Source organism: Erpetoichthys calabaricus, chromosome 6 (assembly GCF_900747795.2).
Source record: "Erpetoichthys calabaricus chromosome 6, fErpCal1.3, whole genome shotgun sequence".
Lineage (NCBI taxonomy): Eukaryota > Metazoa > Chordata > Cladistia > Polypteriformes > Polypteridae > Erpetoichthys > Erpetoichthys calabaricus.
The window spans coordinates 185804270-185829397 of NC_041399.2; the positions used below are offsets into that span (position 1 = coordinate 185804270).

The 25128-nt window shown below is 37.1% G+C and overlaps 1 protein-coding gene across 1 annotated transcript in view; it reads right to left on the reverse strand.

The window, feature by feature from the left end:
* Nucleotides 1-22684, reverse strand: part of acvr2ba (activin A receptor type 2Ba) — a 137398-nt gene extending 114714 nt beyond the window's left edge. Inside the window, exon 1 of the mRNA XM_028804171.2 lies at nucleotides 22028-22684. Coding sequence (XP_028660004.1) covers nucleotides 22028-22079 — 52 coding nt within the window. The 5' untranslated portion in view covers nucleotides 22080-22684. The remainder of the gene's footprint in view (nucleotides 1-22027) is intronic.
* Between the last annotated feature and the right edge of the window lie 2444 nt (nucleotides 22685-25128).

Below are 25128 nucleotides of genomic sequence, written 5' to 3' on the forward strand. Positions count from 1 at the left end.
AAATTAAAAATGCAACAGTGGCATAACTAGCCCTGAAAATAGACTTGTGCTCAGAAATCAGCGACACTGAATAGTGCTAGCATTTCACCTGCTACATTTTCCAAAGCCATTTCTAATGTGAACATTGAGTTGGTTTGACATAATAAAATCCAATTCCTTCTGGTAGCCCCTCTGCAGTGATGTATACACTTTTGTAAAGGTCAAGAACACAGCTCGCGTGGCCAAAACCAACAATAAAACAGACAGAAGAATTAAAAAAAAAAAGAGCAATAAAGAAAAATCTTTCTATGGTGAAGCCAGAAAACTGAAATGAAGGGATTTCACAGGGGATATCTCGGCTAGTCCAGACTCACTGTGGGTGGTAGAATCAATGTGTGCAGTTTAACAGGATGAATCAAACATGGGCATGTTGCTTATTATGCCAGTGAAAAACAAAGGTGGTTGCTTGATTGTTTAAAATTAAAAAGAGTTTTTAAAGACAATGTATGTTGTTTTAAAGTTGTCTTTGAAATACTTCACTTCTACAAATTCATATAGATTGTGGCCAACTGTTTACATTAGGAAGTAGTTCAGCACAGCTATTTGGTTTGTAAGATTCTATCTAGAAAATGATAAATGAAATTATCTATGACTTTTTATCTTAAAACACACACACACACCAACATCATAAGGTCACATTTATCCTGACCATCAAAATTTAAGCTGGTCTGGTGAAAGATAAGCAGTGCATCCCCACATGTTAAACATTCAGACATCACATATTAAAAACTCCTGTTCTATTCACGGTATTAAGAAAACTCTAATAAGCAATTAGCTAACATCGCCAGGGCCATCTTAACATATGGGCACTGGCTGGGGGCCTCAGGAGCATAGGGGCCCACGATATTTCTGATACCTATGTATGTTTCCATTTAGTTATCAAAACAGGGGACCAGTGCAGTACTTTTCCTGGGGGGCTATGATGCTGGTAAGACAGCCCTGAACACCTCTAATATTAAAACACTTATGTCATTCACTTTTGTCAGTTTAGCATAAAATTCACAGTTCCCAGCATACATTACAGAGAGACTAGAAATGGTATTATGTAGTCTAGTCTTTGGTGACACACAGAAAGATACCTGCTAACTACAAAAGGAGTCTATGACTGGATGTATAACTGTTGACCACTAAAGAACAATGTTAATTTTTGGGGCCTCACCTTGCCCCAAAGTCTCAACCACTCAACAGCCACCTTACCTACTAGTGAGCTTGCACAGTCAGCACTAACTGATCCACTGCAAGATGGGCTTGTTTTTCTGATTTTACATAGATTGCATCATCTTTCATGTACTGTATGTGCCAGCCAAAGTTCACTTCTGTGTGAAATATGAATCAGTCTTATCTGCCGGGTAACAACTGCAAAGTGTGCACATTTTAAAAGCCACTGCATACAATTCATTTTTGAATCTGCAAATTCAGAACTCGAAGTAGACACTTAAGCCAGTTTTCAATTTATTGTGAATTCAAATGCATCCATACTTTTCAATGTAAGCTCCAAAATACAAAACACTCACTCTAGAGAGCAAGATACCTAATCTGGTTTGTTTGCTTAATTATAAAAACACAACCCATTAGAGTGCAGCTGACTCACGCAGCAAATAATTTTATAGACAGAAGTGGCTAGTAGAAGTTCACAGACAAATGTTCTCCTCAATTCTTATCGTTCACTTTAACACTGTCAAAGTGCGCTTACCATGAATCCACAGCATGTATAGGAACACTCTGTTCCAACAGTATATGGATAAGAATTATTATCAAAAAAAAAAAACAATCTGGAGGCCTGGAAAAGAGCCAGCTAGCTGAACAACAAAAGCAGATAGGAAAAAAAATGTATGATTGTACTTTTAAGGCATATTAGAGATCTTTGACTTTTCTAAACTGCATCTTACTCATTTGAATATTTCAAAAACTCTGGAAAATTCATGTCTGTACCCTTATGTACATTTGCCGAAACCCCATTTCTCCATCTCTTGATATTTTTGTTTTTATAAGGAAAATCCTTTAACCATTACTATTCATTTTAAGGTAAAACAAGATCCAATCGTATCTCCCATTACTTACGGACCGTAGTTTCTCATTATGCATGTTGAAAATACCATTTTCACTATATACAGTAATAGTAGGAGATACTGTATATTCATTATGTTTGGCCATGTGAGAATTTGTTCCTTCATTAAAAGATCAGTTGCAATAAAGATCAACGATTGCATTAGCTTGTGAAGGGTCTGTGTAAGATGTGTTTCAAATTATTCAACTTAAACTGAAGAGGGAGATGATCACACAACTTCTTTGCATGTGTATGCCAGCCAAAGTGAACTTCTTTATGAAATATGTATCTGTCTTAACTGCCTCCTGCATGCATATTTTATAATATATATTATATATTTTATAATATATATTATATATATTATTTATATATATATAAAAAAACTTACTGAACAGACTGCAACAAAACGTTAAAAAGAAACACAAATTAAGAAAGAAAATCTCTTGCAGTTCTTTTCACTAGTTACAGGTAAAACATCAGATTCTGAGATTTGTTGCCATATGTTACAGATCTAAAATTGCAACAGCAATCTGAAAGATTATTTGATAAATGCATGACTGAAATGTGAAAGTATGTCAACTTTTTTGTGAAAAGCTGAAAATCTAGCAAATTGAGACAGACAGTATCTTAAAAAATGGGCACAGGAACATTACAAGTGTTATGCTCAAATAGGACTGCTGAAATTCTAAATGCACTTTATTTAAAAAGTAAAATAATAAAAACAATTTGTATGAACACTGTTTCTTCTATATTTATCTTTCTGGGTAACTTCAAGAATGTGGGACCTTTTTAATAATGTCACAGCTCTTAAAATAACCAGTCAAACCTACGCCCTTACAAGACTTCCTGTTCAGCTACTAAGTTTTGGCAGTATGAAGATGGACTACCTGAATTTTTCATTTTATTGATTTTTTTGCAAAAGGAATCTCTAATTGACAAAAGTTCAAAGTTTTCACCAAATTAAAAAAAAATCATCAGACTCATCTTTAGAGACCGACAATATATTACATACAAGAACTCTACTGACTTATCCACACCTCCCCCCCACCCCAACGTAATGTTTGGCTTTATATTGCCTTTGATTCTTGTAAGTCTAAGCATTATCCTTTGATGAAGACCCCTGGCAGGGGTTGAAAGCTCAGGAATAAAAACTACTTTATGATATGGGATTCATTTTTTCTCCCTTTGTGAATCTCCAGCTGCAATTATGTATCTATATTATGTAAGCGTTTATTGATTTTTTTTATTACTTATTCATTATTGCTTTTACCTAATTTAGTTATTCTTTTAACATCTTGTAAAGTACTTTGAGCTACACTTTGTGTGTGAAAATGTGCTATGGAAATAAAATGTTCTTTTTAAAATAAAATAAAAACAAAATGCAGAAATCATTGATAACAATTTTCTCTAGTAAAAACAGACTTGCAAATGTCTAAAACAAGTGAAGCAGCTTGCTATACACTTGTCTACATGTATGTAACTTTAAACACTTTGTTTCAACCAAAGCAAGCAGTATAGATGGTTTAAATGGAGGATGGCTTTATTAATTCTAGTCTCAAAATCTACAATGCTAACTTGTCTGATGTGTTTTGGAGAAAGGGCTAAAACGTTTTTTTACTAAGGAAGGCACATTTTTCATCCTACTCGAGGTGGTACAATTGTGTATTGCAAATCTAAGCTTGCAGGCCTGTAGTTCTACTGTTGCTCCATACAGAGTACCTTTTAAAAAAAAAAAAAAAAAACCACAGGAGTGTGAAGTGTCTCGTTATCAGTGCATGAAGCACTTGATACTAAGAATGAATATAAATTTGTATGTGTGGACTCTCGTAGCTCAAACATTACCACGATGCTGCCAGTATTTCAGTTCAGTGTTACAAGCCTGGGTGCATAATTTCACACGTGAAAAGGCAAGGGAAAAACTGAAAAATAAATGCTTTTTGTTAATGGCTTCAGCTTATTATCACAAAATACTTGCAAGCTTTTATGAAAAAATTCAAAAGATAAAGCCCTAACATGAATACAACTTTTAAATGTGCTCTCTTAATATATAAGAAGCCTGAAGATTTTTAAATGAAGAAGCCAGTTAGGACTGAAATACTAGTGTGTAGATGCCTCGCTTGCTTTAAACAGGTATAAGCTTCATTTGTTGGTTTTTACAAACCAACTTGGAATTTTCATTTAGGCCCACTGCCACAAAATGTCAAAGAATACAGTGAGTGTGTGTGTGTGTATATGGTACGCTACTCGTATTTGCTTACGACAAGTGATGGAGTATAAATTTTATTAAACAAGACTGAAAGCTAACAGCACCTTGATTTTGAAAACCACAGGACCATAAACCAACACGATAAAACAGGAACAACCCTTGGGTCCAATGACATGATAAAAGCCCAAGACAAATGTTTTGTTATGAACTTCTTGAGTAATCCAACAAAAAGTATTAGTATGGCTTTTAAAAATATATTTTTCTATTTACTAGATCTGATTTACTACTTTAAAATTTTTTTTTGCTTAAATAAAAAACATTTAAATATACCATAAAATAGCAAATAGAGCTTATACGAAATAAAGGGCAAAAGAAACAGAAGATTAATCCAGATATGAGCTCTTGGTAATCACTTTTATATTAGTGAGAAAGATTGGAATGTGCAGAGCCATGTGCTACTTCAGGGCATTTTCCAGGAATGATTTCAGTTTTTGGGAAGTATTACAAGGTAAAAAGTAATTAATGGCACAGATCAAGGACCCGATTTATTTCAAAAATATAAAATTTCATTAAAGAAAATCCAGCTTGTTGTTTGCATATACTATTTGATAAGACACAAAGCTGTGGAAATATGCCACCACAAGTTAGGACACACGTGTGCAGTCATTAAGTTGAAGTTCTAGAAGATATATTTCATTCTTCCTTTTTAGGGACTTCACCCATCTTCAACAAGCTGGTGAGCAAAAATTCAAATTATTGACAAAAATTAATTCAAGTTCATTCTTGGTGCATCACTGTGGCTGCAAGATTTTCATTCCAACCAATCCCTACCTTTAAAAAATGTAATTATTTCTCATCTGTCCTTTTTACATAATCTAGAAATAAACTGTTACATTTTTTCTTAGAATGTTGCAAACATCTTTTGAATGTTACACACACCTTAGTTGCAGTCATACTTGAACTCTGTTTTACTGTACTGTTCCACTAGTATTGCAAAACATGCAGTCACTTCTGCTCAAAGTGCACTTGCTCGACAGCCTTATTATTCAGTTAGACCAGCTTGACCACGTCTCTTTGGTCTAGTGCAGTGGTGGGCAATGTTGGTCCTGGAAAGCCGCAGTGGCTACAGGTTTTCATTCCAACCCAATTGCTTAGTTAGAAAGCAATCCTTGCCAATCTCAGACCTTACTTAAATTTTATGGCTTGTTAGTCTGCAATGCAAGGTTCTTATATCGTAGATTTTTTTCCTTTCCAAAGATTTCATCCAAATGGATTTGTAGCCTTAAACAGATAATAGAAAAATGTGGCAGACTGAAAATTAAGTGTCTTATTAAATTAAATAATCCATGATAAACACACACAGATGTAAATAAAAAACAAGCTAGATGAAGAACTGCTGGCTGCTTTGTCATTTACATCTTATTGCTAATAAGGAGCCATTAAAACAGTGAACGCAGCTGTTTAAGATTGACATAAGCAATTAAAGGTTGGGGACCCTTAACGAGCAAGACCACTAAAATGAAGAATCAAAATGTCATTTAAGCAATAAGTGCTTCATCAGCAATAATTGACTTCTCATTAGGAAGGTGGGTTGGAACAAAAACCTGCAGCCACTGCAGCTCTCCATGACTGATACTGCCCACCCCTGGTCTAGTGAAATTGAAGATGTGAGTTCCAAAATCTGCTAATTACACCTTTTGGTAAAATTTAGTAAACACGTGATTGTGACTTTTCATGCAGTTGGTCATGCACTGAAAATATGTTTGGGCTTCAAAATCTGCTAATTGCGCTAGTAGCACTATAGTTTTAGGGATTTAGTTTCAAAATCTGCTTACGGACCCAGATCTTCCTATTTATCACCAAAATTTATCTTTTGTACTTAGCTGATTTTGGAACTGAGCTCTTCAATTACACAAGCAAACATAAACAGACAACAACAACAGCAATGTCAGAATAAACATTCTTTCTAGCCATCATTCTCCAAGAAAAAGTCAACATTATATTCCTTACAAGCGCAACACTGACTAGTGAGGTCTTCACAACTGAACCCTGAACCACTGATTTAGCTCTGCTGTCAAATTTCATTTTTTCTGGAGGTGAAGGTTGAGATAATTAACAGAAACATAAAAATCAATAAAGGAGCAAATTAAATGGCAAAATGAGTAAACACACACGTCAGAATGTATTTATTGCCTGCTACATTAATAATTCAGTTATTTGTTCTTGATCTCAGATCTCTTGGATGATGGTGCAATGGTGAAAGACACAGTAAATATGATGCAGTCTTTAACATTTTACCTCAGAACAAGACTACTTTCTTTTGTTTTATTTATATTTTATTAAATAGCACATAATGAATGTGCTACACTTAACTAAAACAGATCTTAAAAAAAAAAAAAAAAAAGTTATACCTAGTGGGACAAGTAATATAAAATTGTTAACAGAAGTTATAAAAAACATAGAGCAAGAGAACATTTATAAAAAAAAAAAAAATTAATTAAATAAAAATAAAATAAAAAAAAAAAATGCCTTTTCAAGTTTTGCTTCTATATTACATTTCCATGTTGGGACAAATCAAAGACCTTCAAAGACCAAACAGAAAGGAAAAAAAAAAACAAAAAAACAAAAACAAAAGAATAAACCAAAACAAAAAACACTCCCACACCACAAAAGAACCCAGTTACTTTTAAAGAAAGCCAGGAACCATTTACTCATTTGCTTGTGCAAAATCTTTAACTGTACTGCCTTTGATATTGATGATAAATAATAATACACATGTGCCGATGAAGACAAACTTTTTAAGTTATGTTACCCTAAAACACATTTTTATGAGGGTAAAGCTGAAGTTAACTATATTAAAAAATAAAAAAGAATAAGCAAAGTAAAACTATTCTACCAATCAATAATCAAAATGTAGTTATTACTGATTTAATTTCAAACACAGCATAAACTCACCACCCCACCAAAATATAAAATGTGAAATAAGTGCACACTCATTATTTTAAAGAGTCAACAACATGATAGTGCTCTTCCCTATTTGTAACAAAAATTATCTTCACCTCTATTCATTACAACTGCTTCACTGAGATGTAATCCAAGACCACACTGGCTCAAAGCCTCCGGGTTATCCCTCACAATGCCCTGCTGTGACGCACACAGAGGGATCATGCTCACATTCCGGAGCACACAATCAGCAACTTTGTGCTGATGTGTGTTCTGAAATAACAGTACCACCACCAAATGAAAAACTGCAGTTCTTTGCAAGCTCATTCTTCAGTGTGTTTAGCTTTGTTTGAGCACAGTAATACAAAAAGCACACTGGCGTTCATCTGCCCTGTCGTCGCTCAGCCTGTACATGTTTCACTACAGTTACACAAAAGGGGCCCGCTGTGCCTCCCAGGCAAGCGCCTATAAAAATGCCAACGATCCAATTTGCCAGAAAATATTCAGAATGCTGCTGTGAGACATCAAACAAATAGCGGGATTAAGAAAAGGCATGACTTTCCTAAACTGCCACTTACTTCAAAGAAGTTTAAACAAATATATAAATACACCACTAAGAAATACCTGGAAAATCATGGCTCACAACAATTATTCTTATGTAACAGCATTAGAAGCATAAAAATGGCAGCAAAAAAAGACTATTTCAAAGCTACTACTATTCAGTGTCATTGAAACAAATGTGTTACAATCACAAAGCAAAATAAAGCTTTTCCAAATAAATAAATAAGTAAACCCCGTTAAGCATTCTGAAAAGCTGAGGTAACACCACCACACCCAAACGGAAGTGTTAAAAATCATCCTCTGGGCAAACGTAACATTAAACTTGATTAATCCAACCCGTTTCATCCTATGAAAAGAACAGAAGTTAAATTATGCTTGTATTGTATAGTAAAGAATACAAAAATCCCCAAAAATAAGAAATATACTAAAGTTTCATATAAATGAGCTCTTAAAACGTTAAAAAATATTCTCTTGGTAAATGACTACAGGAATCTGTGTGTGTCATTAAAGCTGTGGAGCCACCTATGATGTTGAATGACAAGATACATCAGTCATCCTTTCAGTAGTGTGGATAATTAAAAGTAATTTATAAGTTTTAATCCAACAAATAATTTTTTAATTATGGTTATTATGAAGCAGTGATTAAGATCCCAGATTAAATTAAAGGGCAGTATTTCCCTGGCAGCCAGAGTCTATGCTAACTTATGTATTTACTGCCGATAAGAAAAACCAAAGCCACAGAAAATAATAAACACCAAGATTTATAAAAGAATACTTTTAGAAAACAAACACCCTTCTAAATTATGCTTCCCAGTCCGATATAACCATTTCTCTGTTAAGTCAAACAAGTGTTGCTGTGCTTCCTGCACTCATCAGCCTCTATACCTTCTACCTGTAACTTTTTGTAGAAATTAACCATCTATCCATTTCACTAACTTTCTTATAAAGGGCAGCTAGAGCCTATCCCAGCAATCATAAGGTGCAAGGCAGGAACAATCCCTGGACAGGGAACCATTATATCACAAAGTAAACAACGCACATTACTGCCAATTAATATCATCACTTCACCTAACCAGCAGGTTTTTAAGAGATCTCATTTATTAGTCTGTAAACAGTATCAAAAGCAGGTATATTTATTAGTTGTTAAATCCATTTCCCGATTCCTATTACAGGATAGTCTGGAGTTTTTTGGGCAACACTTTGATAAAAGGGAGCAACTAACCCTTTAGCAGAAGCCAATTCAATGCAGAGAAACCTAAGACAAATACACATACACAAACTAACTCGAGCTGGGCTGATTTAGAATCAGTCATTAATTAACCTAACATGCAAATCGTTGAAATTCAGATATCCCAAATGGAGAAGATTGCTTAAGAAATTGATACAAAGTCAAGAGACTTGCAAGGCAATAAAATAAGTGTTAGCATTCTTCCCACAAAATGCAACTTTCAATAGTAAATCAAGGCAAATGAAACTGCAGTGGTAAATAAAATAATAGCCATGGCTTGGTATTTCTTAATTCAATGTATAAGCCCAATAAAAAAAAATAAATAAATAATACGCATATATGAAAGCCGAAAATTAAAGTGTTAAATTATGGATTTGTAAAAATGTACAGAATTTTTAGAACAATAGTGTCATGGGCTATAACAGTAGGTTTTCTAGTGGCAATAAAGCATCCATTTATTTACAGTACCCATTTTAGGGGGGCAAGAGCCAACCCAAAACAGCTGCAAGAAAACAGCAGTCAATCACAACACATGCGCCAAGTCAGTCTAGAGCTGCTAAAGATCCATGAATTCCTTTAAGAAGTGGTAGGAATAAAAAAAAAATCCGTGTAATAAACTGTTAGGTGTGAATTAAAATTATTAAATATAATCACGAAATTAATAACATATTTCTATAATGGGAGCACCATGAGGGTAAAGGACCAGCTTAGTGTCACACAGCAAATTAAAGGTTGCAACTGAACTTGTACTCATTTCACAGCTATAAGTAAATATACTACACAATAAAATAAAAGAGATGAGAAATCAATCATTGTTCTTAGGATGGCAGGTTTAATTACACTGTTCTGGAGAGAAGTTTAAAAAACTAATTTTAGTAAACTGTAAAAAAAACCTATGTACAGTGAAGCTTGCAGTTTACCATCAACTATGCCATGATGGTCAATGAGTAAACAGACAGCACCTTCCTAAAGACATCAACTGCAGGACAGAAACATGTTTAAGGTGGTCAGCTCCCACTACCCCCACAGCCAACCTATTTTCAGTGGGGGGAAAAAAAATATCCTGGTGTGCTGCAAACACATTGCCAGGAGGTGAGCAGAAAAGCAATGCTTTTTAAAAGATTACTTAAAGTCAGCTTTTCTATTTATTAATCTGAATAGTATTGGTGCAAGGTGGAATTTGTTTGTTAAACTGGGGGGACGGGGGGGGGGCACCTTATTCCAATATTCACAAAGGTAGGAAACAGGACGCAAACTTACAATCTCCTTACACCGAGACAGCCGTGCTATCACTGCGCAACCTACGTGGCTTATCAGCTGCTAACACACAACTCATCCACTACTATTCTTAGCGGAGCAGATGTATATAAAAGTGTTTTTTTTTTTTGTTTTTTTTACATATTCATAGTATATTGGTTATATTGACATGGGAGTATCATTGTTGTGTGAAAAAAAAAAATGTATAGAAGTATACTATATGACATACGGTTCTGGAAAACAAACCAAAAAAAAAAAAAAAAAAAAAAAAAAATTTCAATAAACTAGAGTCTCATTCATTTGACTGATGATCCTGAATTTGGTCTCTGTTCCTTTGGTCCCTTTGCCTTGACCACTAGCAAAATTATGCCATTGTTCTCTAATTCCAGGGACAATGCTTGCATGTTCAGCTGAACACTTTCAAAAGCAAAACATACAGACGGAATATCTTTGTAGATGCCATTCTATTCCTTGCTCACACAATTAACTTCTATGGAATATCAAGAAGATATGTTTTTGGACATCGTTTAAAATGACCCTCTAAATATATACTGTAAAATACATACACATCTCTCTGCACAATCATGTGACTAACGCATAACTAATCAAGATGTGCATCTGCAAAGTCCTGTGAAAAAAAAAAAATGACTATAAAGCTTGAACAACATGCATATCAAGGGAAACCTTCCAATTGCTAAATCTATATTTATCACATCTACACTATCTCCAGCACAACCAGTATGTAATTCATAACCATTAGTTAAGTCCAATATTACGATACATCAAAAAGGCAATTTATTTTGCCTTGTACCCACTGGCACTCTCTAGTAACTAAAATGACATGAGTGTCAAGATCATGAATGTTTATATTCTATGTTGCATATCCACAGTACACTTAAGCCACACACACACACGTCATAGAAAAAAAATGGAAAATGATCTGTAGGCCACACAGTAATTGCCAAGAGTCAGAATCTGCTGGTTTCACTGTGACAGTCTATATGGAAGTTAAGTCAAGTGGACAAGACAAACAAAAAATTACTAAATAAGTAAATTAAAATTTGTTAGCGGGCGGCACGGTGGCGCAGTGGGTAGCGCTGCTGCCTCGCAGTTGGGAGACCTGGGGACCCGGGTTCGCTTCCCGGGTCCTCCCTGCGTGGAGTTTGCATGTTCTCCCCGTGTCTGCGTGGGTTTCCTCCAGGCGCTCCGGTTTCCTCCCACAGTCCAAAGACATGCAGGTTAGGTGGATTGGCGATTCTAAATTGGCCCTAGTGTGTGCTTGGTGTGTGGATGTGTTTGTGTGTGTCCTGCGGTGGGTTGGCACCCTGCCCAGGATTGGTTCCCTGCCTTGTGCCCTGTGTTGGCTGGGATTGGCTCCAGCAGACCCCCGTGACCCTGTGGTCGGATTCAGCGGGTTGGAAAATGGATGGATGGATGGAAATTTGTTAGCCCAACTACTCCAATTGTTGAATTATGCAAACTGTAGCAATTTTGGTGAATGTACAGTTGTGGTCAATATTCTTGGCACCCTTGCATTTTGAGGTATGTCATGTACATTACCTTCAGAAATAACTGGAAATATACCAAATTTGAATTTCAGAATGTTTTAATAGGATGTCCAAATTTAAGATGCATGTCTTCTCTCTCACAGAAAAAAAAGTCAAAATAAGACCTGGACAATATTATGCACCCTCCCCTAATACTTGATTGTACAACCTTTGGAAGTGATAACAGGATATAAAAAGTTAGAATAACAGAAGAGAAAAAAATACCAGCTAATTAAATGAGATCAGTGTTATTAGTTGTGGTCACCGACTATGAATCTGGTTAAAATAAAAACCGGAAGCCACAGTGGGACACCGTACAAATTATGAGAACCCCTGTTACAGATCATGGTCTGCATTGCTAAAAGGGAAAAAAAAAAAAAACCCACTATACTTTGGTTTCATCACTTCGCAGAACATTTCTAGGTAGGCTTGGGCAATGAGCAGTTGAGTCTTTTTATGTTTGTCTTCCAAGAGTTGGCTCCTCTTTGGCCTTCACCAACATAACCCTACTTTTGCATGTGCAGATAAGCTTTCTGCTCTTTAGATCTCTTATGTGGTGCTCCAACCTTCGATGATGCCTTTGATCAAATTTCCTCTTTCCATTATGCCCTGGTAGGTTTCTGACAGTTCCACGAGAAGCAAACTGCTTAATAACATGGTGAATAGCAGAAGCAGAAACATTAAGATCTAGCTGTGACCTTGTACACTTTTGCATTTTTAAGTTTTGTAACCCTTCCAACCCCCTACCCCCCCCCATGGGTCACAGACATCTCTTATCTTTGACATTGCTAATAAGGAACAAGGAAGGAAAGTGGCCTTTCTTTTAAACTTTAAAGCCATCATTCATTCGTTAATTGGTGTCTAGTGATTTCTGGCAGTTTATTTGAGAGGAGTCCAATTTCACTGCAATAAGAATCAAGATCTTCCAATCAAAATGATTTTAAATTGTTCAGTTGTGTTAGGACAGCTTCTCTGTTTTATACTATATCCAGACATTTCCTTTTTTAATTGTTACTGTTTGTTCCTGTTCTGCTCTGTGTCAGACAAATGAGTGTATACAGACCAAAACTATCCTACTGCCTTCAGGAGATTTTGAACTTGAGATACCCAAAATGCAAGGATACCAATAATATTGACCAAACCTGTAATTAACTTGTTAGTTAGATGTAATGCAAAACCTTTAAAAAAACAAGGTAAAAGGTATAATCCACTCCAGATTTAAAATTTTAATAGCTTGTGGGGAGACGACTAAACTACAAATCCTGCCTATTATCCATTCATCCAAACACTTTTGTAAGCCATTTTTAAAAATGGTCCACAGAGAGACATGTCTTACCATGCAAAGCAATAAGAGCATAGCAGAAATGATCTCTGGATGGAGTATCAGTCCACCATAAACCACACTTACTGTATAAACTGTCCAGATATAAGTGATGCACCCATCACCTGTCATTGAAAAGAAAGGATATAAAAGAAACACAAACACAGGGAGAGCAGGCAAACACCACACCATGCAAAAAACAACCATATCAGCTGCTAAATGTATGCTATTGATACATTTTAATACCTGTACAACTTAAGGGTGTGGATAGCTGGTGTCAAGGAGGACTGTTACTTTCTTCAAGGCTCTTACATACACATAACCCGAAAAGATCCCAGGTAAGCCATCAAAGGAAATTTACTTAGTGATATATCACCTCACCCCAGTAATCTCCAAGGTTAAAAACATTACACATACCAGACAAGGATCCTGAAAGTCATGTAAAATGCCTCTGACTAACAAGCTTTCATTTGAGGTAAGACCAGGGTCACACTATGTGAACTGTAAGTGCCTGTCACACTTAACAGCAGTTGCTGGATCTCACTGTCTTAAGGATGTCAGATTACACAAGAACAAATTGCAGGGGATGATGAGTTACACCTCCTCACAACTTGTTAGCACAGATTTAGATTTCCTACTGCACCATGACAAAGTGGAAAGGGTGACAACTTTATCCATGAAAACAACACAAAGCAATTTTTTTCATTGGTCAAGGAGTCATGGTACAACAAACCAAGCACAATGAATACACAATTGTTCTTGTTCGAAGTTTACAAGTTTATGCTTCTTGTACATTTGATTGGGCTTTTTTTAGATTCTGAGCAATGTAAACACTGTACATCCAGATGAGTGCTCAATGGCTACCAACTTTCATACAAACAGAAGTCCAGCCCATAACTAAAAACAAACCGGTTTGATTTTGTTATGGCTAATTACAGAGAGCATTAAATTGAGTCACACTTTACTAGTATATTCTTGGGATATCCTGCATGACTGAGGAAAAAAAAAATAAACATGACACAGCCTACTCACAAGGAGGGGCAGATACCAGACTACCTAGAAATGAGTTTAACATCACATAGTATGACTGCAGCTCTGGCTCATCCTCTCTCCCTCTCACAGATCCACTTTCTTCACTTACACTTCATATGCTTCCCAACATCAGAAGGAGAATTTCAAACAAAACATTCAGAGAACAGAATAATTAGTACTCAAACATTAAAAGCATAAGCAAAGAGAAATGTGCAGTACTGAAAACAAACCAAAGCTGTAAGCAATTGCCTGTAAGCTTTCTGTGCCTCAGCCTATAATGTTGTGGTCAGGAGAGGTTAGGAAATATTTAAAAAGCAGCAGCTAATAATAGAACATGGTATCAGTTACACTTGTTTACTTAGGATTGTTAGTATGTGGTAAGAACTGAAACACCAAAAACCATAAAAAGTACAGTCTGCAGCACAGAGCCAAAGCACTGTACACCAATACAGCAAGCAGACAAAATCTCCATAGCTTGGGCCACAAGCAGCAGCAAAATGAGTGGTTCTGTAGTCCAGTAATTACTGTTTTAGACTTGTCGACTAAAAAGGGATGTTTAGAGATCTCAGAGTGGTACAATAAATAAAAGAAAAAAAAAGAGCACTGCTACAATTTAGAACTATATACTACCCTTCTTGTGTGAAAAAGGTTTTCAGTGTTTACATTTCATAAAGATATTGACAGATAATGATCCGCAAACAAAAACATCATGGGTAGCCAATTATAAAGTTAAGTGGATTCTTAACAATACCCAGTAGCTGTAAGGAAAGTACAAGTAATCATTGTAACACAGAAAATGAAAACAGATTTACAATAACACAAACAAGAAAAATAAATAAATAAATAAAACTTACAAAGTTAGTGGCCCACTAAAATTAAAATTCAATCGCCACCATTCATAAACCAATCAAGATTTTACAGTTCTGGGGTGCTAGAATTTACCTCCTACTCCAGCTTCATCAAGCAAAATTTATAAGTACGCACAAACTATCAGCCCATTGAATACAACACAAACCATCCATCATTTAAACCCACTTTATTTAATTACCGAGTCCCATATGTACAAGGAGTTTTATGGAAGCAGAAGGGAAAAGGCTGTGACCAGTTATGGATGGAACACTTCCCACTAAGGGGAATGCTCGTCTGGACACCCGCACTCATCAAAAAACATTTAACAATCAAGATAATCTGCACTTTTTTGGGAGGAAATCTGGAAAAAGTGGGAAAGATACAATGAAAACACAAACAAAATATGTGCATACCAATCAAATTGTGCCTTAGCCAGGATTTTATTACAGGTCTCTGGATATATCAAACAACAAAGATAACCACCACACTTGCGGGTACTGCCCTGAACCAAAACAGTGAAATAACAAGCCATAAAAACGTCTCTAAGTAGTAGGGTGAACCTCCAAAACCTTTATAATTTTAAGATTATCAGATACACCTTTGTTTCACGCCTTTTAAAATTTTTAAAAATACATAAACATTACTTCTACTAAATACTTCAAACAAAGTGTAAGAATATAGTGTTCATTCTTGAATCACAAATATATAACAATATATAGTATAAAACAAATAAAAATCAGGACTCTGGGGGCAATCTGGTGGCCAAACAGCTTTTCATAAGCTATAGTAAGTAAGAGCTAGGCAAACTGCTGTTGGCTGCAAAATGTTTTTTATTTTTAAGAAAAAAAAAAAAAAAAACATACTGTATATTATATATATATATATATATATATATATATATTATATATATATATACACACACACACCAACACACACACACCAACAAAAATACAGAATACCTTAAGGCACGGTTTTAAACATTCACCTCTCTACCCTAACAGTTGACAAACCATAACAATTTTAACTATTTTAAAAGCCACTGTTGTGACAGCTTGAGCGGACGCTCCAACTTACTTTCGATTTTAATTGTCAGAGTAAATTCCCTTGTGGTAAAAATGCAGATGTGTTGGTTTTGGCACTTCTGTAGTGCGATGGGGTTTACACTGATAATTAAATTCAGGATGCCCATTAGGGGTGTCAAAAGTGCAATCTGTGCACAAGGTATATAAAAGCGTATTGGTCGATATATTATTGAATAAAGGCTTAGCTGAATGAGGGCCACGGAAGTGCCAAAACAGAAATGTCAACATGACCAACCTGCAAAAGGAACTGACACACGTTTAAATGAACACTAGAAAAAATCAGCTGTGGAGGCCATGTTAACACAACACAATTCACACATACTGTATATTACACAGAAACATGACTGCAAGTTATACTGAACAAACAATTATGTTGTAAATATACATCAGATATATTAAGAACATGTACTTCATAGTTTCCAGTATATACTATACTTATTTTGCAGATTCTCACTATGTATGCAACACATGTCCAGCTAATCTACACTTTATACTCCTACAAATAGATTGAAAATACAAGAGAAGACTGAAAACAAATTATAGCCCAGTAACTAACTGAGTGGATTTCACAAATTCTCTCATTATTTATGAGAGTTTACCTCTACAAATGTCTGGCTTCTCTTGCATGCTCAAGGAGTGTGTGTGTCTGTGTGTGTGTGAGTGTAAAGTTAGCTGCCAACTTTAAAATGCATAGTAGGAATAAGTCAAAGAATGTGCAATGAACTGGTGGCCTATACAGGGTTGTCACCAACACAGAACTTGAAACTGCTGGGATAACCTTTACACCCACACATACCTAAAACTGAACATGGTGTGTATTTCTACAGTATACTGTGAGAATTTAAATAATATATTGAGAACATACAGCTGCTTTACAGTTTTGGTGCTCTGGGTTCAAACCTCAGCCTGGTCTGTGTGGAATCAGCATTTATCCTAGGCTCACAAGTGTTTTCACTGGGTACTCTACTCTAGCTATTTTAAAAAAATGTGTATTAAGCCAAGTGTTTTAAACTAGGTCCTTTAAATTAAAACAAGGGCTCTATTATTTGGGATGTACAATACGTTTCCCTTATGAGTTGATCTCTTAAGTCCTTTCCAGATTCTCCTCCCTATTCCCCCTGTCCTTGTCACCGTACCTTATAAAAACTTCTTCAATATTTTATTTGGTCATTTATTATTAACTGTGCGAGTGTGAGAAAGTCTGCATGAAGTCCTGCCTTAGGTGTGGAGGAGGGGAGAGCCGAAATTCTTCAGATAATGTGTGGCTTGACTGATTGAGATCAACAGGCCTAGGGGAGCTTGCAGAGGTGGTCTGCTTTAGGCTATGCATGTAATCACTTCTCACCTGACAATCCATGAAACCCTCCAAAATTGTTAGGATTTAAAAAGTACTTCCATTGCGAGGCAGCAACCAACTGAAGTGGTTGTAGAAAACATCGTTTTAGCAGGCGTCCCTTTCCGTAAAGCTAAGATAGGCGTCGTTTAGCCACAAATCCTTCGGTTACTGAACAAAGAACCAAATGAGAGGGGAAGGCGGAGCCAAAGTCAAGCTGGTGCTGGATGGCATCCACCCCTCCCCTCGGGAACTTGCGTGAGCGCGCGCGGGTACGGAAAATGGGGGGGGGGGTTTGACGTGGGATGGGCGTTAATCACAACCAAATACGTCGCTGATGGAACTCCGGAGGTTACTGAACCTAAATTCATGACGGGGTGCTGGAGGTCTTGGGGTGAGATTTAAAAACAGGGCTACCTTCTTCATTTAATTGTATATGCGGAGCAAATGAGAATCTCTTTAATGACATCGGCCATGTGGCGGGGGAGGGGGGGATTGTAGGGATAGTTAGGATGGCAGGACACGTGATGACCAAACGTGCACATACAAGAACAGCCCCACCCCATACACACACGCCACCATGCATGCACACGCGCAACCACACACGTGCGATCGTTTACTGGCTAGGCATTTGCGCTAAATAAAGCCTCTCCCACAACCACCAACGAGCATTTTGGTGCCGCTTTGTTTTCAGCTGCTAAAAAACGCTGTTACGCATGCATTCCTTCCGTCCAGCTGATATCTTAAATAGTATGCAAATCCTCGTAATCGTTCCCAATATTCGAACATAATAATAAATTTGAATATTCCCTCAACTACGTCGCCAGAGTTCCATTTGCATCGATTTCTTTTTCTTCACACATCCCTAAACAAAATGTAAACAAGCGGTGTTATGGGTTTCCCATTCATCGAGCACGTCACGCCGCGAGGGATGGTGACAGGCTGGCCGGCAGAGGGTTTATTTTAAAATGTAATCGTATGAGTTCTGCATAACGGAATTTTGGTAATCAAGCATACCGAATCACAAGCGGATCCTAACACATCCTCTCAATTCCTCGCACACAAAATGCAAACACAGGCAGGAGGTACAGCTAAAGTAATTGCATTTAGTCACACTGAGCGCGCAGGGCCACATTAAAGCAAAGATCTAATATGCACCGAATCTCACTCAACCGGCTGCGCGTCATCATAGAATGTGGCATAACGTAAAAAAAAAAAAAAAAAAGGATACCAAGTTAGAAAAGTACAGATTGAGCGAACCTCTCAGCAATACCTAACGCTCACTACCTAGGGGTTTCCGCATCATCCTGATGAGCAACTGAGGATCGAGGAACTTTTGCAAGGCACTATTCTATCACGCGACAGTACAACGTAACATTAAGTAATAAGGTTTCACACAAACACGAGCCAACACTGAGATTGGATGATCGGAAATAACGAGAAATGCGTGAAAAGGCACCACTTGAAGGTCAAAACTAATCGATTCTTGCACTCGTGCAATTGTTAGAACTTTGTCAGGTCTTAATAAAATATTAAATGGTACAGACATTGATAATGTATTATATGATGCCAACAGATTTAATGTCTTAACTGAACCTGAAAGTTCTGGGCGCAAGATGGGATGATACCCTGGACAAGGTGCCAGTCAACCATTGGGCCCGCTTTATTTCCAAATCAGGATGTCCATTAAAGTGACGCGTACGTTCTATGTGACGTGAGATAAAAAGTGCACTGATACGCGGAGCACACATACAGGATATAAAACGGTTCAGGCAGCCGATGTAGCGTAGTATTTAATGCTTTGGCCTCGAATATGTGGGTTCAAACCCCGCTACTGACACGTGTGACCATGAGCAGGTCACTTCACCGGCCTGTTCTCCATTTGGAAAATAAAGCAAAAGAAATGTAAGCAATTCAGTCTGTCAAATATTCTGAATCACCTAATATCAAATGAACTGCAGACTGGAGTACAACTATACAGGTCTATTCACGGTAACCGTAGCCTGTTAATGCTACTAACCCCACATATTCTGTACACCCATCTATCCCCAATCTGCTTTGGTGTATTTTTTATTGAGACCTTATTTAAAAATTAGGTACATTTAGTCTTAATGTTTTCCCAAAGCTAATGTAAATATCCCAGACGTTTAAATAAACGATCTTTATTTAATGCATCGTAAACAATAACGAACGGTTAGGACAACGCTTCAGAAACTTCAATACAAAGTTACAATGCATGTTCATAAGAGGCAGAATAACGTTAACTGAACACGGAACCATTAAAAATATATAGAAAATAAATGTTCACTAGAAGTACAGCCATTCTACAATCCCTGCTTACACGACTCAACAGTTTAGATGGCGAAACTGTTTAACAAAAGTTGGATCTACTTCATTATAGGGGATTCATTGCTATCGCGATTACATACTAACGTTCTTAATCGGTAATCGAGATTCTTCTAAAAATGTCCAATTTACTGTGGTTATTTGACAATTAACCTATTACTAAATACAACAAAAAAAGTGAAAATGTATTAAATACGAGTGTTACGATTTATAATTGTCAAAATGTTGGACAATACTGAGCCCACTGTTATTGAAGGCGCCATATAAAAATGTGGCATGACATTTATAATTTTCACTTTAACAAATACGGTTGTCGATTTTCACATTTAAAACTCGGACAAAAAGAAAAACATTTAAACTTTTTATACGCACAAAAATAGTATTTATTCTATTTTTATTAAACGTACTGTCGGCTTGCCTCTCAGATTCGGGCATGTGACTTTTATACACAGTAGAGGGTCTAGTACATTGGAAGGCTTATCATTTTAGAATATGACTCATCCACATGCGTGTATATATAACCTCTGGGACTCACCGAAACTGACATACGCGTAAGCGCGATCAAGCAGTCGAGCATTTAAATAAACTTTCCATTGATATTGTGGGAAAGAAAAAAAAAAAAAACGTTTTTGCCTCAAAGCCACAAGTCTTATTGTGCCAAAGCTACGCTGGGTTTGTACGGCCGACTGTGTAAACCATGCGACTCGCATACACCTTTGTTTAGCTGTGGGCTTGGCTCACTTCATTAAACGAATTGAGAAATTAAACCGCATTTACCCCCCATATTAGAAATAATCACAGTAACCATGAGCACTGACACTCCCCTATTGCTATAAAATTTCTATTTTCAATTATTAAAAAAATAACAAAATATTTATTACTCAGTCACACATGGTGCGAATAAAGCCAACAAAACAAGCCACGCATATTTAATGAGGGACCCAAACAAAGAGACAACAAGAGCGCATGTGGCCGAACAATTTCACGTGTATTTTGTGTTAGGTTTTTACTCCATTTAGACAGAGAAATCACATTAATAGTTTTTTCCAAAGAACCGGACAAATAAACACAGCGCAAATACATCAATCTACTAATTCTGTTTGATAAACCCTTTATCGTCATCGTTTTCGTGACAGCATAAGTAACGGTAAAGGTATTTTGCTTAAGTTTTTAGCGAGGGCTTCCTTTGCTGAGCGTTTTTTATCCCACCAAAATGTAAAGATCTGTCTGTCTGTAGAGCACCGGGATGTTTGTGTATTTCACCAGGACGAGTACCCTAGGAAGATGCAGCCCTGCACTTGAATTACCCACTGCATCAGTCCACATATGGGCGTTAAAAACCCAAACGACGGCACATTTTCTCTGTTCACATAAACCCCCAAAGTCAACAAAAGAAGTGGATCGTAGCGAAGCGACCACATGAAATGAAAACCCGCCAGAAATCTGTTGCAGTGTCTAAAAAAAAAAAAACACAGCGAGAGGGAAAGTGAGTAAATAAAGACCAGATCGTGACATGTTCAAAAAAGAAGTCCATCCACACTGAGGACAAGGAACTTTACCTCCATCACCGATACAGCATGTGCGATAAAAGAAACGAACTACAGCACCTTCCATATCACATTGTGTTTTACTATATCATGCAGCATACACTTCATTATAACACAAAACACTCCAATAAACCTCAAGCCACAGTCGGCAGTAAACATCATACAGACCAATAATAATAATAATAAACACTTCTAACCTTCAAATGGAATGAGAAAAAAAAAAGTAACAAATCGAAATGCTGATAAGCAGAACAGTTTGCATTTGTACAACTTGGGACGAGATCAGACCCGTTACAAATCAGTTCACATGACTCGCCTCCATGAAAAACAAACGAACGTTTCCCCAACACGCCGAATCAAGTCCTATATATCTCATGTCAACAATAAGGGGCACAATCAACACACCGATGAGCAACGCGGTGATCGCAAGAATCCGATCCACGGAAATACATAAGATTCCCAGCAGCTGAATGGGGCGCGTGGCTCTGCTTGCACCGAGTCGAAACTCCGGGGAGTTTACTGCCTGTTGGGCTATAAACACGTCCTACGTGAATCACAAGTTACCCAGGTTTTAGGAAGTGTGGTAAACAGCAGCTTAGCTTTGCGATCAGCCCTGGATACAACGTCCCATGCAAACTTAAGTCTCAGTAGCACAAAATAGTCAGCAAAGCCGAAAAGAGACTGCTTACCTGCGCAAAAAGTTCCCCAAAGAAGTACAAAAGTCAGCCAGGATGCAAACATATTCCTTCACTTTTAGAGAAGCGGATAGATTTCCTTCAGGTTACATCAAGGTATCCTTTTCAACCATTTAAGAACAGAACTAAAATCCCCTATAGATTTAAATGTGAGTATATATCGATGGGGGTTGGAGAGTGATTTGGCTAGCCCAATGATCCCCGGGCCGTTCCGTACAGCACACAACCAGAAGAGTTTGCTCAGCGCCCGTGTCTCTGAGCGCGCCTGCTTGTAGTAAATCCAGTGTAACAAAATTGCACCGGAGAAGGGGGGAACCAAATAAACAAAAAAGCTTGGAAAAAATAAAAACTTTACAACGTAATAAAATCCATCGAGGAAAGACAGCGATCTCCAGAGACCACAGGCAAACCGGCGTAAAAGCAGAATCTGCCTGCAGATGTTCAGTTTCTTACTGTCGCTTTAACGCTTATATTTCTTCTTCCTCCTCCCTTTTTTCCTCCGTCTTCCTCTTAAAACAGAGAATAACCAAAGCGACTCGGCTAAAATTGACATGCAAGAAACTGAACTGAGTCCAAAATGGCTTCTGTAAGAGGAGAGCCAGAGCACAGCCAGTAGGGAAACCCGGATGTTTAAATACAAAGAGAGGAATGCAATCAAAGCAGCCAGGAGGAGAGCACAGGAGAAGAGAAGAGCGGAGCGGAGGAGAGCGGAGCGGGGGGGCGGGCGGCAGCGCTGTCATTGGACTGCGGCTGGTGGCGAGTGAGAGAGAGAGAGTGGGGCGGATCTGGGGGTGCTGGAGGGACGCTGTCAACAAAACAGTAAGAATAAAATTACCTGGGATGGGAAGCAAATCGTGTTTTAGAGGAAAAAAATGCCGTTTACACCGTTTACATTTTTACGAAGGGTGTTGGGTATCCCTTATGCTAGGTGGTGAACGGCATCAGCCTAAAGAGATGTGACGGAAGGAATGCATAATAATAATAATAATAACGAGTCACGTGTTCATGGATAAAACTACTATAATCACACGGATAGAATATGATAGAGAGTACATTAGTGAATTAGACTGAACATTGTTCAGGATCCTTCAAGAAGAACGTGGAGCTGAACGGGGAAAAAATTGTCTCGATTTTTTTTTATCTCCATTCATTCATCGCCCAAACCCGCTTATCCGCGGCAGCTGGAGCCCATCCTAGTAACCATCTCGTGCAAGGCAGGAACAGTGGTTGAACAGGGGAGCTCATACACAAACACACTCGCGCGCGCGCTCTCACGCACACACACACACACACACACACACAAGTTATTTAAATCAACCCACAAGGCAGCACCACGTTCTTCGCAGCTGCTAGTCTCAGAGATGCGCACGGGCCGTTTGTAAGCTTTAAGCCACCGATCTCTTTGGCTTCTTGAGACAGAGCGTTGTAATCTCAAATTTAACACAACTCCATTAGTGGCTTCTAGTGTGATTTGTAACGAAACATATAGGTGCCATCTTTTATAATAAGAAAATGTTTAGATGCGGATAGTTAGCCAGGTATTGCTGCCAGCGAATATACTCTACATTATACAGAAGGTGTAAAATAATTAGTTTCAGTACATGGAGTTTTATGGTTGCTGGAGGATAATGCAGCGGTTTATTAAATTATTACGAAACTTAAAAAGTTATGTTTCTTTATAAAAAAAAAAAATCTTGCTGGTATTTGAAGATGATGCCGCTTTAAACGTGTCATCGATCTCTTCCCATCTTCTCATTTTGGCCATTGCACATTCATTTAAGCGGTTAATGTGAATGTGCGGGGGTCAAACCGTTCGCATAGTTGCGTGGCTTTATTTCACAGAGTTTCTTACGGTAAATAAGACATATGGTACCACCCCAACATCTCTTTATTTAGATAGATAGATAGATAGATAGATAGATAGATAGATAGATAGATAGATAGATAGATAGATAGATAGATAGATAGATAGATAGATAGATAGATAGATAGATAGATAGAAGCTTTATTAATCCTGAAAGAAACTGCAGGGTTAAAAACAGAAGACAAAAGAGCACAAATATACCGTACATAGAACAAGAATTACAGTAGGATTGCTAACAATGTACAAATACACATATAACATAAATTATCTGTAAGTAGATTAATACAATTTTCCATTTGAATTACCTTTCATTTTAAATATATATTGTTCTTAGCTGTTTTCTTGTGTTTATAAAAATTTCTAATTTTGCTGACACCTTTATCCAAGGTGACTTACAACATTTGAGAATTGCAGTTAGTTACATTTCTTTCGTGTTTCAAATTTGAGTATAAGCATGTGAAATGACTTGCTTGTAGTCACACAGTAGCGGGATTTGAACCCACTACCTCAGTGTTTGAAGTCCAAAGCCTTAATCACTATGCCACACTGCAGGCTCCTGATGACCACATGATGGCCTGTCTGTGAAATGTGTCACTTTAAGTGAAGGTGAATTGACTTAAGCTTTTAAAACATTTTCCTATAAAGTCGATATTTGCTCAACTTCCACAAATATTTGTTTGCCTTCTCAGCGGCACAATTGTGTATATATGGCACACCTGATGAATGTAACACAGCTGAAACTTTGTGTCCCTTCTCATCACCTTTTCTTTGAAGATGTACAGTACACTCACATTGCTCTAATGTGTATAGTTGTTTCATATCAAAGAGTAAAAACTCCAGAGGAGGATATTTCTGACTGGCACAGTACAATATAACAAGGATATTACAAACTGGTGAAAAGTGACCATCATCAAAATAATGGTTTATTGTCGTTCTTTACCCTGTGTGTGCTTTTCTTCTTATCTTAACCTGATTCAATTTCAGTTGTCATTCATTTAACACAAACAATATTTTATGTGTAGAATTAAAAACTGCATTCTGAGGTTTTTCAGGTAAGGAATGGAGAAGTTTTGAGGTACGGCTGTTATGCCCACTTACTGAATTATGGACCTTGGGAGTGGCGACATGTTGTATGTCGATTAGCACATACAAGTAAGAATTTCATTATACTCTGTCTATATGACAATAACAACCTTATAATGATTTACACTATGCTACCTAATTACAATAG